Source organism: Lactuca saligna, chromosome 1, assembly GCF_052625555.1.
Source record: "Lactuca saligna cultivar CGN05327 chromosome 1, ASM5262555v1, whole genome shotgun sequence".
NCBI classification, from domain to species: domain Eukaryota; kingdom Viridiplantae; phylum Streptophyta; class Magnoliopsida; order Asterales; family Asteraceae; genus Lactuca; species Lactuca saligna.
Genome location: NC_136417.1, coordinates 11,586,794 through 11,603,565, shown reverse-complemented (window position 1 = coordinate 11,603,565; position 16,772 = coordinate 11,586,794). Strand labels below are relative to the sequence as shown.

General features: G+C 35.4%; 2 protein-coding genes and 1 long non-coding RNA gene across 5 annotated transcripts; 2 read left to right on the top strand and 1 right to left on the bottom strand.

Annotated features, from left to right (window-relative positions):
* Positions 1–6,141: 6,141 nt before the first annotated feature.
* LOC145006734 (COBRA-like protein 4) lies at positions 6,142–8,341 on the top strand. Its single transcript, XM_078965808.1, has 6 exons — positions 6,142–6,326; positions 6,411–6,490; positions 6,582–7,041; positions 7,152–7,299; positions 7,415–7,692; positions 7,776–8,341. Exons 1-6 carry the CDS (start codon positions 6,230–6,232, stop codon positions 8,060–8,062), a joined length of 1,350 nt encoding a protein of 449 aa, XP_078821934.1. The 5' UTR covers positions 6,142–6,229; the 3' UTR covers positions 8,063–8,341.
* On the bottom strand, positions 8,244–10,200 carry LOC145006667 (cytochrome P450 78A5-like). Its single transcript, XM_078965758.1, has 2 exons — positions 9,176–10,200; positions 8,244–9,059 (listed from the first exon to the last, which is right to left on the bottom strand). The coding sequence occupies exons 1-2, from the start codon at positions 10,133–10,135 to the stop codon at positions 8,454–8,456; spliced, it is 1,566 nt and encodes a 521-aa protein (XP_078821884.1). The 5' UTR covers positions 10,136–10,200; the 3' UTR covers positions 8,244–8,453.
* Positions 10,201–13,031: 2,831 nt separating this feature from the next.
* LOC145006794 (uncharacterized) lies at positions 13,032–16,488 on the top strand. Of its 3 annotated transcripts, none has more exons than XR_013662972.1 (6): positions 13,032–13,362; positions 13,493–13,581; positions 14,516–14,656; positions 14,749–14,788; positions 14,888–14,966; positions 16,246–16,488. It is a non-coding gene; the product is annotated as an uncharacterized LOC145006794 (long non-coding RNA). The 3 variants fall into 3 exon arrangements; XR_013662969.1 differs by having other exon boundaries at positions 13,036–13,362; positions 13,493–13,569; XR_013662971.1 differs by lacking the exon at positions 14,516–14,656 and having other exon boundaries at positions 13,038–13,362; positions 13,493–13,569.
* Positions 16,489–16,772: the final 284 nt, after the last annotated feature.

Sequence of the window (16,772 nt, the reverse complement as noted above, 5' to 3'; positions counted from 1 at the left end):
AGAGCTTCCGGAGGAGCTTAGCCGAATCCACCGCACATTTCATGTTTCGCAATTACGAAAATGCGTTATGGACCAGGAGGCAGTGGTATCGTTGGATAATATTCAGGTCGATGAGCGCCTGAACTATGTGGAGAGGCCTGTGGCTATCATGGAAAGGAAGAAGAAGGTTCTGCGGAACAAGGAAATACCTTTAGTAAAGGTACAGTGGGAACATCGGAGGGGATCCGAGTGGACATAGGAGCCAGAGGCAGAGATACGCGAGCATTACCCGACATTGTTTATTCCAGCGGACTTTGATGGCTAAGCCTAAATTCAAGTGGGGGAGAGTTGTAACTCCCCGATTCTCAGGTATTGTTCTAAAAAAGATTTCTTGGGTTAAGCCCTACTCGACGAGTTGGTTTCCCTATTCGTCGAGTAGTAGTGGAGTGGGATCACGTCTTAAGTGACCTACTCGACGAATCCATATTGGGTCTCAGCAAGTAGGAGCTGGCAGATGAAACCCTAAATCCTGGGGTTTGTACCCCTATTTAAAGGGACCTTAGCCTCCATTGGACCTCTTTACAGTTCTAAAAGAGTCCTTAAGAGCCCTTAGTCGTGTATGTGTGTGCCTTGTGTGTGTTTGAAGCTTGAAAAGAGGATCTTTGGAAGAAGAAGACTTGGAGTAGAAGGAGATTGGAGCATTAGAGTGTGGGAATCAACACTCATCTCAGAAATCATCTTCCAGAGGTACCCAAATTGCCATCTTTCTTGAATATCTCTTCCATTGGTTGAGTTTTAGGGTTTTTCTTGGAATATCAAGTTGGTATGATGAGCTATGGGCTATATCTGAAGTTGTAACTTCAGATCTGGACCCTCTTCGAATTCTAGAAGCATAAAGTTATAGTTTTGATCATGATTGACGTACCTCTTGAGCATGAAGCCCTATTAAGAGCTTAGATTTGGCATTTGGAGCCTTTAAAGCCATGCATGCACGTAAAGTTTGCAACTTTACATGATAAGCATGCCCTGGAAGCTTGGATCTATGAGTTGGAGCTGCTGCATGGCTCAAAGTAGGTCTGTATCGAAAAAAGACTGAATAGACTCAGCGAGTCACATGAAAATGGTTGTGAACTCGACGAGTTGGATGAACAACTTGGCGAGTCCGATGAAGATTGCCATAAACTCGACGAGTTGAAGAACAACTCGGCGAGTCGGATGAGTTTTCTCCGGGATATGTATGTGTGTGTATCCATCGAGTTGCAAGGAGGAAACTCGACGGGTGGCCTTAAAGTTTGATCGAGAATCGAAGGAACTCGACGAGTCACCCCGATGACTCGGCGAGTTAAGGTCAACATGGACTGTTGACCTTGACTGAGGACTTTGATATTGACCAGGGGTTGACTAGTGGGTTATGGAGTACCTTATAAGGTTAAGGACTTATGAGTATGTTGTACTATGATAATAGGTGGTGGAGTCTGTGTCAAGTGATCCGAGATTTGGGGTTTACCTTTCGAGTCGACATCTATGAGGTGAGTTATCCTCACTATATTGATAGGGTCTACGGCACTAGGGACGGCCCTTTAGTTTTTATTGTTATGGTATGCTACATGTGGCCATGATCCGTTAGATCGGAATCAGGGTAGACAGTATGTTATGCTCTTATGATCCGTAGGGATTGATATGTTAGTGACCTGCTAGGTCGGTACTCTAGTTACGGGAGAATTCTATGATTGATGATCAGTGAGATATATATGTTTGATGTTTGTATATGCCAGTATATGATAGTTATGCGCACATGGTTATTTTCTTGTTGGTTGGGTTGAGGCGGTCCCGCTTTGTGCTGAAGGCCAACATACCCTATGAGCGGTCCGGGGAGACTGCAGGCCCACGTGGCAGACCAGTCATGCCGAAGGCTCGGGATAGATCCAGACAGACTGTAGGCTCAGTAGGGTAGTCCAGTCAGGCCGATGGCCCAATATGCATATTGATTGATTGATTATTACTGATATGGTATTGTTAGTGTGATATTGGTATTTTGGGGGTAGCTCACTAAGCCCTCGGGCTTACAGTTTTCGGTTTATTGTTTTATGTACTTCAGGAGATCATGGAAAGGCGAAGGCGTGACCGTACCGCTCCTCATCCTTATGTTATGATTTTTGGGACACTCTAATGGAAAAGGATATGAAAACATTTTGTAAACAATGCTATTTGGTTTTTATTTATGATTGAAAAAGTTTAAATTTGGCGTAAAATTTATGGTTGTTACACACCAAGCTCCTAAGCCTGACCTACTCAATTTTTTTGTATCGCAGATAATGGTTTGAAGATACATTATGCTGAGAGATTCAAGGAGTTTTAGTCCATTAGTATAAGTTAATGTAAGTCATGTAATATTTTCGTTATGCTTATGTTTTTGTATTGACAATGACATCCCGAAAGTTATTAATGAAACGCATTTCTTCGAAAGTGTTTGGTAATAAAATTATCACATTATTGGGAACAAATTCCGCATTATAGTTCTTTAAAAAGGATACTCGGACATGAAATAATCATAATTACATTGGCTTTTCTAGCTGTGAAATTTGGGGATGTCACATACACTAACATGAAAAATAATGAGGTAATATATTCCTTCTGTCTATCAGAAATGAAGATAAATTTTGAATTTTCTCCTAGATCCAAATCTTCTCCTAACAGTTTCAAGAACCAGTCCAAGAACTAGTTATTTTTTCCTCTACTGCATATGCTACAGGGTAGATTCCATTGTCTGAGTCGAGACCCACAACAGTTAGTACTTGCCCAGGATACAAGACTTTCAAGAATGTAGCATCCGCTCCAAGGAAATCCCTTAACCCAGATTTGAATCCCAACTTCAATGCACCCTTATATATATATACACTTCTAAAAGTTCTTATGGTACTAGATAAGCATGTTTCAGGATACACATTTATCCTAACTGTTATACCAGGACATGTGTTTTTTAGTTCCAAAACATAATCCCTCATATACCTATAGTGTACTTGGTAGTCCCCACTAATGATACGGTCAACCATTGTCCCCTAACAACCATTTGAATTGTCATTCCGAGCTCCAGTTTCTTACACAACTCCTTGTGTAAAGCTTTTATTAGAATTCTAGGGTTACTCTAAATTTGTTGAAGAATTGTGTTTGCAAAATATTTGGTTGTGCAACTTTTACTTCCCTCGTTTGCAAAAATTTATGTTCATCTTGTACTGTTTTCACCATCCAATCATGATTTTCACTGGGCCTTGAGATTTAGACTGCCCAAGGACATACTTCTTTATTTCTAATTACACTTTACCTTACTTCTAGTTAATGGCCTACCGCATTAAACTGATTTAATAGATTTCCCTACAACACCTTCACATTTCACCCTCATTCTGATTTTATTATATTTTGCCAAGTAAAAGGGACCTCCTTGTTTTCATAGCATGTGAATTCTTGTAATTTTTAACTTTCACCATTGTTTTGAAGGTTCGGCCTATCCTAAATGGGTTTAAGTGAACCTCCACATATGAGCATGTAGTTGACCTAGTCAACTCCTTGAGCATTCTATTCCTATCATCTTCATGAAATCCTTTAAAATAATAATCATCACTATCGATAAATTCCAACTCTTCATTAACTATGTCATTCCATGTAGTTTGTTTAAAATTCCATGTTTATCTACATTCACAACACTATGGAATTCACTCATGTCTACATCCACATCAAATTATATGTTAGGCTCCTCTACATTGTAGTCACTATCATCAAAATCATATGTATTGTTATCAGGTCATCCCCACTCTCACTATAGAAAGCATCTCTATTATCATCACTTACCATTACCTCTAGAATATCCATTCTTACTTGAGTTTCACAACCACTTGCTACATTGTACTTGACATCATACTCAACAAAAACTGAATAAACCTCTATAAATGGTGGGACTTCATCAACTCTTACATTGTGGACTCTACCATCAACATGACAACTTGGTTCCTCTACATCTTGGAAGTTATAATCAACATGGTAACTTTCTAATAGTTCTCCAGACTCAACTTCATGATTAACTAAATTACCCTTACACACTTCTTCTTGAATTTTAATTTCAACTTCAATGATTAATCCCTTATTTTTTTTATTCTATGTACCCATGGTCACTCCTTCATTCACATCAATGACATTACTTTGTTGGATAGCCTATGATATTACATATGGAACAGTAGTCTTGTAATGACCATGCCCTTCATCCATATCTGTTACATGTGACTGTTCAACAACATAATTGATAGGGTGGTTTAAATTAAGCTTTCTACTACATGATCATACTTCTCTTGTATAAGGTTTTTTCTATTCATTTCTGGTGACACTCTCAGGTTCCAATTCTTCAATAACAACTTTGGAAGGAGACTTAAAATAAGTAGGTATCCTACTTTGATCATTTTCAATATACACCCTTATAAGTCTGTGTTTAGGGACATACAAAACCATTTTAAGTACGTCCTGGTCATTACCTAAAGGCAATAAGCCATAGTCTAAGGGGGTATTCAGGATATAGAAATAGTAGTAAAGGGTCTGTTCAATTTTGTACCCTAATTCTAGAACCATGTCATCAAGTTCATGGACTGAAATGTCAACACCATCTACGTATGATACAGTAATGTAGATGTATTTCCTTCCAAATGTATTGCCTTTCAGGTGGCTTGGTGAAGATACCACTATAATATAGTTTTAACGTGAAATAATTATCATATCCTTCTGCAAACACAAAAATAGACAGGGTAAAGATGTTGATTTCTCTTCATGAACACATTCAAGAAAAAAAATGATTTTTTTAAAGAATCAAACCGTATATCATTCGCAAGTCCTTCAGGCTTGATATTTTTGACACATACTCCATATTAAGAAAATCATTGTCGAATATTCCTTCTGATTAAACCCTAAAACACAATTTTCGTTCTTGTATTCGAATGGTTGGATGAAGAAGTTCAGTGTTTTCTTGGGAGAGGGACGGGTCTGGGAGTTGACGTGAATAAGATAGAGTGGCATAATGGTTTCCCTCATTTAATTAGAGGTTACAAGTGAAAAGACGAAGTTACTCTTCCATTATTTTAATAAAATAAGATTTGACGGACAAAAGATGATAGAACGAACAATAAGGACCAAACATCAAAAATTTTGAAAACACAGAAACCATATATGAGGTTTTTCGAAATTAAGAACTATATATCAAATTTATGAAAGCATAGGTACCGTTTGTGATGTTTTCTCTTCCCTAATAAATAAGATAGAAAAGAAAGGAAGAACACCCCAATAATGAGGCGCCACGCCCCCTCTTCTCTCTTGACTTTGCTTCCAAACATTGAAATGCTCTAAGCTTTTTGTTGTATACATGCTGCGTTTTTTTCCAACAACTTTATTCAATTGGATTGCGAATTACTTCATGTGGACTGCCCTTTTCTTTTCTTTTCTTTTTTTCTTTTTTTCTGTTAGCCACGTTTCCCATAAACTCCAAGCAAGATAATTAGCCCATTTAAATATTGTTATCGTGGGTTGCTGATTAATTCCTAAATGGGCTGTTATTTTAACTCTTGTGGGCTTTCAAATTAATTATCAAATTGGGCTGAAAAATATGATGCTGGCAGTAAACTGTACTATTGTTCGCAAGGCTAAAAACCGGACCAAATTCCATCCGAATCCACTCGGTTTCAGTCGGATCGAAGATTAACTAGTTGGGAAGACGCCCGTAAATTTTCAGATCAATAGGTGGTGTAAATGAGAGTTAGATCATAGTAATTTCCAGATATTTACCATCATGCAATTGTTATGTTTATAGGCATTGGTCAATAATTTAAGAAAATGTAAGGCTTGGATTACTTACCAAACATTATTGGTAAGAGGAATTTAGTCCTTCTAGGTAGGGAATGGTTATGGGTAAAAAGTCAGATCATTATATATGAAATGGAGATAATGACTTGCCATCACTCTAAACACTGCCAGTGTAAATTAACCATCACACCTCTTGCTTGATTTCTCAGCAAACAGCAAACTCATCTGGTTAATTAAAAAAGCTAAGGGTGAATCTTGAAAATCTCAATAGACATGCAACCACCATTAGGTAAGCTATCTCCATGCGTTCATATTCTTTACCTTATTCTTCGCCTTTTTAATTCACCAAAGGAGATTCTTCTGTTGCTGCGTTAATTATAGAAGTATCCAAGAAGCAGGTTTAAGTGTCAGGGAAATGGTTTTCAAGTCCGCATATCAGTTGTGGCACCCCCTTTCTGTTCTAAATCTGAGCATATGGCCTGTTCTTCTTTTGGTTTTTTCTCAGAGATCAAGTATGGTAAAGTGATTAATATGTTTGCTGCAATAGTGTAAGGTATATATTTAGTACTTATAACAACCTCGTAATGTAATTTCAGTGGCATTTGATCCTCTGGATCCTTTTGGAAATATAACAATCAAATGGGATGTGATCTCCTGGACCCCAGATGGTTATGTGGTGAGCTTATCGGTTTCTTGTCATCAAGAGATTCGACGACTAGTGTAACAAAATATAAACTATATATATGTTGATTGCATGTTGCATGCAGGCAACAGTGACAATGAACAATTTTCAAATGTATAGGCATATCATGAGTCCTGGATGGACCCTGGGATGGAATTGGGCTAAGAAAGAAGTGATTTGGTCAATGGTGGGAGCCCAAACCACTGAACAGGGAGATTGTTCAAAGTTCAAAGGAGGAAACATGCCACATTGTTGCAAGAGAAACCCCGTGGTTGTGGATTTGCTCCCTGGAGTTCCTTACAATCAACAAATATCCAATTGCTGTAAAGGCGGAGTGGTGTCGTCATGGGGCCAAGATCCCTCTGCTGCTGTTTCCGCTTTTCAAGTCAGTGTCGGCCTCGCTGGCACTTCCAATAAAACTGTAAAACTGCCCAAGAATTTCACTTTGCTCGCTCCTGGTCCTGGCTACACTTGTGGCCCAGCAACAATTGTGCCTTCTACAGTCTATCTCACTCCTGATCGTAGGCGAAAGACTCAAGCATTAAGTAATTCTATCTATGTCTTTCTGTTAGTTAAAAATTGTATAAAACCATACTTTTTTACGTTTTAAATAATTCTTTACGACTTAAATTAATGGTTGATTATCCGGATGCAGTGACATGGAATGTGACATGCACGTACTCGCAGTTTTTAGTATCCAGACATCCACGCTGTTGTGTGTCCTTTTCTTCATTCTACAATCAAACCATTACTCCTTGCCCAGCTTGTTCCTGTGGTTGCCATAGTAAAGACAGGTGTATCAAGTAAGAGTTTCTTATATATATACAAACATTGCTACGTACTAAAACAAGCTAAGTAATGCTAATGATTTGATTTGATTTGATGATTGATCGATAACAATTGTTTTGAAATGTGTAGGAGTGATTCAAAGAGGCTGAGCACAGTGGGTATAAACACTCCCAGAAAAGATAATGAGCCACTGCTACAATGCACTCGTCATATGTGCCCCATACGGGTGCATTGGCATGTGAAACAAAACTATAAAGACTATTGGCGTGTGAAGATGGCTGTCACCAACTTCAATTACAGACTCAACTATACGCAGTGGACTCTTGTGGCACAACACCCAAATCTCAACAATGTTACCCAAGTTTTTAGCTTCGATTACAAGCCTCTTGTTCCCTATCGATCCATAAGTGAGTCAATGTATTCTTCGCAAACGTTTTTTAATATGAACTGAAGTTTGGTGAAAGAGTGAACCCCTTTTTCTGTTGTGCAGATGACACTGGGATGTTTTATGGAATGAAGTTCTATAATGATTTGTTAATGGAAGCTGGGCCCTTTGGAAATGTGCAATCAGAAGTTCTTATGAAGAAGGACAAGAACACCTTTACATTCAAGCAGGGATGGGCTTTCCCTCGTAAAGTCTACTTTAATGGGGAAGAATGCATGCTTCCACCTCCTGAGGCATACCCTTCGCTGCCAAACTACGCTAGCACTGAATCAATCATAATTTCAGCCATGGCAGCTTCTTTGTTTTGGCTCTTACAGCTTTTCATTTGTTGATAGAGTGTCGATTAAGGTTTTGTTATCACAAGCTCGTGCATGATTTTGATGGCAACTATTTTGTGCGAATAGATATATGTGTGCATCTATACATTTGTTTGCAGTTCTCTCTAGTGATGTTTTTAAATTTCATTTTCTTTGTATATGCATTCTGATGCTGATTATTGATGCTCAATTGAGAATTTGGGATTACATAGTAGGTTGATGTATATACTCTGTGCTTTCAGAAATGTAAACTTCCACGTTTTATTGAATAGATCATGAAAAAGTGAACAATCTTGATAGATAGATACATGATCAAGGCATACATTACATCATATGCCGAAAAATATCAAAACAAAAAACCGAGTTATTAGAAAAAAGAAATGAAGCTATAAATGCTTTTTCAGTATCAAAAAACCCTAGCCTCGACCTTGCACACCAAAGGCTTCTTCATCTCCAAAGACAGCTTCAAACACTCGGACAAATCAACAGAATCAGAAGTCGGTGCAACCCATTTGAAGTTCTGCAGCAACTGAGCCAACCAAAGCTCAACAGTAGCCAAACCCATTGCTTTCCCTGGGCAAACCCTTCTGCCAGCACCAAAAGGAGCCAACCTTAGATCAGAACCCATTATCGCAACATCTTCCTCCATGAACCTCTCGGGTTTAAACATTTCAGGTTCAGACCAGACCCGTTCATCATGGGTAATGGCCCACATGTTCACCATGGCTGTCGTCCCCGCTGGAACCATGTGTGGTCCAACCTGAGTGTCATGGATTGCAAGACGAGCCCAGGAAAGAAGAGGGCCAGGAGGGTGAACACGCAAGGTTTCCTTCACAATTGCTTGGAGATAAGGAAGATTAGGCAGATCGGAATCTGCAACTGCTCGACCATGTCCGACAACATTATCTATCTCAGATTGCGCCTTGGATTGAATGTCCTGGTGCAACACCATCCTTGCAAGAATCCACTCCAGAAGGATGGCCACTGTGTCTGTTCCCCTAAAAATCATTTCCTGTTAAGAAAGAAAGAAAGCTTCAAATGATGAGCTAGGGAAACATTAATCTAATTAGTCCCACGCGTGGAGCAACATAATAAACAAGGAAAATTAATAAAAATTGAGATATGTACCCAAAGAACGGCTATCATGTCAGCATCATTGAACTTGTTTTCAGATTCCAAATCAAGCAAAACATCAACAAAGTCGCCATCAGAAACTTCAGCTTCTTCTCTTGTATTCTCCGATCGTTTCTCTCTGTGTTCTACAATTATCTTGTCAACAAAAACATTAACCTTGGACACCAAATCTCTGCACCTCTTCCTCACACCTTGGAAGTCAAACCAGCTTACAACTGGGAAATGGTCACTCCAGTTGAAGATTCCGAGAAGCTCATATCCTTCGCTGACTAGCTTCTCCAGCACATATCCATCACCAACATGGAAGTCGTCATAGGACTTTCCGAATACGGACATCATGACGTTGTTCAAGGAAGCAAAATGAAGGATCTTTTTCACCTCAACGATGCCTTCGTGTTGCATGGAAGATGAAACTTGATCCACCATTTTCAATCCTATCTTCTCTCTGAATACCCCAAACCCAGATACCCTTTTGGGGCTAAACAAATGGGTGGCAGAGATTCTCCTGAGGTTCCTCCAGTAATCACCATATGGAGCAAAACCCATGGCACGGTGGAACAAAAGCTCATAAGCAGACTCCTTCACTGGCCTGTCGGCAAAAGCAGAACTTGAAAGTATTTCTTTGGCGGTTTCAGGGTGGCTTGATATGATGAAACGTGTGAAGCCGACAGAAAAAGCCATTAGAGGTTTGGCATTAAAGGCCTTTGAGAGCTCGGCAAGGGTTCTGTGTGTTAGAGATGATGTGAAGGCGAACACAAGGCCTAAAATGGGGAACCCAGTGGGTCCAGGAATGGCTGTTTTTGATCGGGGTTTTGAGAGAGACCATGCTAGGCCACCTGGAGCAAGAACGAACGCAAAGATGGAGACAAAAACAATAGTACAAAGGAAGAGCTCCAAGCTGAGCACAGATGAAGCTGAAGGTAGAGTATTGTAAATAGCTGCTGAAGTAGACATTTGGAGAGGAGACAAAGAGAATTGGTGGAGTGATGAAGCAGAGGTCCTTACATCTATTATATAGGAACGAACACTAGAGGAAATACAGCTTGGTGCTACTTCTTAATTAGAAGAAAAAATAATGGTAATAAAATATGCGTATCATTGCATATTTTGTAAGCACGCGCGTTACACACGGATATAAATTCATTCGATTTGTTACCATGTATAGATTTAGATTCTCAATATGTTGCTTCTGATTTTATAGACTTTCCTTACATGTTTGAACAATATTTTCTTATAAACATTTCTACATGTTTGAACAATATTTTGAATTTTGAAACGAAGCGTGCTTTTTATTTTATTTTATTTTTTAAATATATTTATCAAATATTTGCATTTAATTTGAAAAAAAAAAAAAAAAAAAAAAAAAAAAAAAAAAAAAAAAAAAAAACATATGAACGGCAACTTTATTAACAAACAAACATCAAATTTGATCCAATGAAGTGAGAGAGTTTGGCTGTCGGCAATTTTATTGACAAACGTACATCAAATTTGATCCAAAGATGTGAGAGAATTTGAATGACATCAGCCACATTGGTTGGCTTTGTTGCTATGTGAGCCTAATTCTCTATCATTGGGAGTGATCATTGGTTGCTTCCTTTCCAAGTATTTAGGACAATGCAACATTTTTTATTGTTTTATGCAATTTCATGATGTGTTTTCTTCCAACCTCGTTATCTCCTACATATCCACTTCTAACGTTCGAATTCTTTATCTTAGCACCTAGATCATGTAAACTTGACCTTGCCTCCGGGAAGAACAACTTGTCTTTCTTGTTTTTTTCATTTTTTTGGTGTATTCTACGTTCCATTTTTCCTTGTCTCATCTTATCTTTTTCTACTGCGAATTTATATTTTTATTGCACAACTTTCTTTCTAAACATACAAAAATCATATATATATATATATATATATATATATATATATATATATATATATATATATATATATATATATATATATATATATATATATATAACATATGTTGGGTTTTAATACGAAATAAAAGTTTGTTTTTCATAAAAACTGGCAACGGAAGACTTTAAAAATAACAAGTTTATTTTTAGTTCATAACAAAACTAAATCATCATGGATCTATTTATAGATATTATAATGAAATAAAACCAATCATATGATGTTTTAGAGATAACCTTTAAAGCCTTTGAACCCACTTGGTTTTGGAGTGTTGATGAAGATAACAAAAGATCAAAGGGTATGATCTTTTCTACAAGTATCCACCATCAAAAGTAAGACACTTGAAATGCTAGTTTCTTCCTGTATTCTTGAGTGTCTTAAACCTTTAAGTACTTAACTCAAATAAACACTAAAGGGGACAACTTAAGAGGTCTTCTAAACCACCAAACTAACTTCAAAAGAGAGAGATGGAGAGGAGTAGAAAACCCACAGTTTTAGAGAGAAAGAAAGGAAGAAGAAGAGTTTCACTCTTGCAAAAATGCAAGCATCATGACTCTCTTATATAACCCATGGAAAATAAGGTCTAACCATTAAAATAATCTAAAGTAATAGTAGCCTCTAGAAGCATGGGAGACAAAATATGGAAGGTTGAAAAAGCAACCTCCTACACCATCATTATGTCTTTTACAAATTAAGATTCTTTATTTTTTTAAACTCCAAGTTTATAAAATATAAACTTTGTTCTTAGGTAAAAGACAAAAGAATTCAACTAGTCCAAAATATTGTGCATGACTTATTAATTCATATCATATAAAATAATAACTAGTAATACTCTCTTATAATTATTATTTTCACAAAACAATAATTATTCTCCAATTAAAAATATAAGAATTGATATTATTTATTAATAATCATATTAATAATAAATATACAAAATGTGTCAACTTGATAAATGTGTGGCTCTATAGGATCATATATTATTAGCAATATCACTCCATAATGATTCTTGGGCATATAGATTCAACAATCTCTCAATTGCACAAGTTTCATTATAGATTGACATAGACAATAGTTGACGTCTAGCAAAGGGCTACTGCCCCTAACAACATATGAAGGATGTCATTTCACCAACAGCTAATTCCAGGAGCTCTAAGCTACAATTGTTACTAAAGGTATGGGATCAATTCTTCCTTTGTCTCAGACATGAGATATGGATCACGATCAATCTCATTTAATGTTCAACTTTAACTAAGACCTTAGATGTCATGCTCTCAACGAATAAGAGGGACAAATCTCATATTTACTACATACACCCATCAATGTAGTTCATGTCATACCCAACGATGGCCCTTATGATTGCCTTTTACGAAACAACGTTAAACCATGTCAAAGCACAAAAATTTCTACACCTCAAGTCCCAAATATGTATCTCAGGTCTAATAATACAAAGATTATCTTGACTACATATGCCAATCAATGTAGTTCATGTCATACCCAACGATGATTGTTATGACTGCTTTTTACGAAACAGCGTTAAACCATGTCTAAGCATGACAATCCCTACACTTTAAGTCCCAAATATGTATCTCATGTCGAAGATTAAAAAATACAACATTGATAGAAACATCACTCTTACTACAAACAATATGACATTTAGTGGCATACGGTTTTAATGGTATATATTTTATGCAACTATATTACGTTTTTAGTGACACATTATGTATATGCCACCAAAACATTAATGAATTTAATGACATTTAATATTTTATGTCACTAATAATCATAGTTATTTATGGCATATTTATATAAAATGCCATTAGAAATATAGATTTTATATCGTACAATTCATCATATGCCACTAAATGTATTATTATAATTTATTCAATTCCACTAAATGTTAATAGTTTTTGTTCAAAACTTTCCTACACTAATTTTCCATTCGTTTTTATGGTTTTGAAAGGAGTGCACCTAAAGTCTAAGGTTTTAAGATCGTCCGAATTCTAAACTCTCGAAACCTAAATTTTATTGTTTAGGTGTTTAATCACTGTTGTTTGTTAAGTTTGTCGCAATCATCTCAACGCAATTGCAAGAGTCTCTGTATGATATCTCCTTATCTTCGCAGTCGCAACCACTCGTGAGCCACTCATTCCCGTATTTGCAGGCCCTCTCTATGATATGTCCTAGCGTTTTCCCCCATTCATTGCCTTCTAGTAATCACAGACACCTCTATGTTGGCTTTGGTTAATCGATTATTCATATCAAACGATTAAGGTACCATTCAATGATTTAATACTACTTCATTTGTTTATTATTAAGGAGTTTACCATAAATTTTTAGTTTCTTATATCGAATAGATAATTTAATTAGGCATATATTTAACTAAAGTTGCTTCTATTACAAGTTGATTTGTTAGGAGAGGCTACAATTGAAGTTGTTAAGCTGAAGTGACACATACAAACATTCAGAAGGGGCTTTAAGGTAATTTGCAAAGTATATACCTACCTTACCTTTTTATGGTTAAAAGTTAATTGCAATTAAAAAGTATATTTTTAGCCTTGTTGTGGGTTATCGATTTGGTCCACAACTTGGAGATATGTTTTGCTACTTTATGTTCTTATTTTATTTAATTCAATATGATTGAGTTTTTTTTATGTTATAGTGTAATTTTTGTATGTGCAGACTTTAGAAATTTTCCTACTTGAATGCTCATAGGATATTTTCTCTTTCTGTCTCTTTCTGTAATGAAATTTTACATACTCTAAGGTGAGATAACTTATCATAACCTCAAAATCTATTTTAACTAATGTATTACTTTATTACCTTCATCTTGAGCATAGTTGTATATTATTTATTATAAATTTAGTGTTACCCTCTTTTACAATGCATGGACATGCTTTCACAGGAAGTAGTCATATTTTTTTTTTGTTTAAAAGATACATATTATCTCTAACGTATCCTACTTACCAACTATTGCTACTTGTTGTTCAAACTCATGCATATTAATAGTCTAATGGTGATTGAATTAAATCTAATTTAAAATGTGTATGAAAAAGGAAACTTAATAATTTATTTTTTGTATCCAAAAATTAACTTAGAGTAAAATAATTCCATAGAAGTTGTAGAATTAGAAAGTCGTGACTTTAGTCATTTCAATACATAATCAATGGTTTACTTTTTGTAGTATAACAATATATGTTATGTGTTTGTATCATGTATCTTGGTCATTGCAACTTGTTAGATTTGTATAGTGTTCATGAAGTTGGGGGTTATCAGTTATCACATTGTTGTATAAATTTTGATGAATGATACTCTTGATTCCTTATTGTTCCTTGAACATTGTGTAGAAAGGTGAAACCAATATTTAATTCTTCATTTCCTAAACTTAATTCTTAGTCTTGTAACTCATTGGTGATCACTCATGTAGTTACAGAGCTTCAACAAGACACTTATAACGTCCCTTTGAGATGAAGAATGAAGTTTTGTTAGTTACTTCCTTTAAGATTTTGGGTAGATCAAAGACTGGTTATATGGTTTGAAGTTTGCCTTTCTTATTTATATTAAAAAGGTTCACTGAATAGTCCCAACTTAATCATTCAAAGCATTTTGATTTCAATGTTAATAATGATACTAATGTGCACTTCTTTGTGCTTGTTGCAGGATGCACTCAAGTAAATGGTATTTTTTTCTGACAAGTGAGGTGAAACTACCTATATACCCATCATTTGCATTTTTCTCCAATCAACTTGTTCTTATAGTTGTTGCTAATCATCTATCACTTTTTTTTAACTTTCATTAGGGCTAGATTGTCATATGAGAAATTTGGTGCATTTTTCGCAAATAAGAAGGAATTAAACTCACACAAGCAAACAAATGAGGTATGTGTAAGCATATGCTTTCTTGTTTCATCATAAATAATGTACTTACAAAACAAATATGAATTTCATTTTATAAAAACTTATCTTTGATACATATACGAAGGGATTTTTTGTAATTAGGTCATTTCAAGTATGAGAGTCATGGTCTAAAAGATTTTACTCTTTTAGTAACTGTTTAGATTTAGGTTAGGTTGGACATGTTTGTTGGGATGACTATGATATTACACCAAAAGAAAAAGACCATAATTCCCATTCCTTCTATACTCATGAAAGAACTTGATGTAAATGTCATAGCAGGTAATATTACACCAGAAACCTTCTTGAAAAATATCAAATTCATGTAAAATATTATAAAGACCAAAATACACCTTAAAGATTTTATTGCACCAAACTTGATTATCGTTAAGCTGACTTCTACTTTTCCCTTGTCAATCATAGCCTCGATACTTCATACAGAAATAAAAGATCACATTGTAGTCGACAATAACCAAAAAATGACCAAATTTCCCTTTATTCTCTGTTCTATACGAAATTAAACCACTTCTGTTGTCCTTTATTCCACATAACCTAATCTCATTCCAAATGTATCCAAAATTAATATCGACACAAATAGGACTAGATTGATTAGTAAAATAGTGTGCCAAGTCTTAAAACCATCGGATTCTAGAAAAAAGACCAAAATACCCTATTAATTCTTTAATACACCAGAGTTTCAAATAGTCAAAGCAATTTATAATATATGTGTGCCATCCATAATGTCGAGTCTTGTTGTTAGTTTGAGCATATCTGACAAGTTTGCATAACCCCCCAAAAAAATCCATTTTTTCTTATTTTCGCACCATAACATGCAGCCTATGTTGTTCTTCAATCCAAAAAGACCAAGCCACATCCAACTACAACCATGGTAATATTTGAAAAAATTACAGGATAACAAATAAATTTATTGATTTAAGATTATAAAGAACATGAAATAAAATTACGGCATACTCAGGGTCAATCTTGACAACATCATAATTCAGAATTCCATCTTCTGTGTTGCCAACAAGCTTTAAACTTGTTTCATATTTTGCATCTGTAAGTAGATTCTTTTCCTCAACATTGTTTTTTGTCGTTCTCTAGTATACTTAATGCACTTTTATTTTTCCAGCTTATCTTTGCGTTTCTATAGTCTTCAGTTTGTTCTTATCGACATAATTGATAAGTGCTTAATTATTATTTATTTTCTAAACTATGCCTTCCTTATTTAACAGTAATTTGAATGGTCTTTATTTTTTGACAGGAGATTCTTAGTATTGATTCTAGAGTAGGAGATAATACGATTTATTCAATCTAGCATGAAGTTTGGAAATCTAGCATGAAGTTTGGAGAAAAATTCATCTACAATTAAGTTTCTGGTTTTTTTTCTACTTTTTTTTTGTTCGGTACTCTATGTTTAACATGTACTTGGTCACAAATTTAGACATATTTGATTCAAAGAGTTTAAAAATATTGATAAAAAACAATGGAATTTTTATTATTTCTATGTGCTACAATTTAATTAATTTTTTATTTTGTATTATTAAATAAAAATTATATACATATAAGTAGCATAAATTACATAATCTCATGAGTATTGCTGGCATAAAATGTGCCACAATTTTATTTTATTTTTGTATTATGCCAAATAAAAAAGTGTCATTAAAGTCTTAAAATACGTAACTAAAAGTGGCATGGATTCTTGAAATTGGTAGCAATTCTTTGCTATTTTCATCTCCATGAAAATCCACCAATCAATCATATTAGTCTTGCTTCATAGATGCTCTAAAA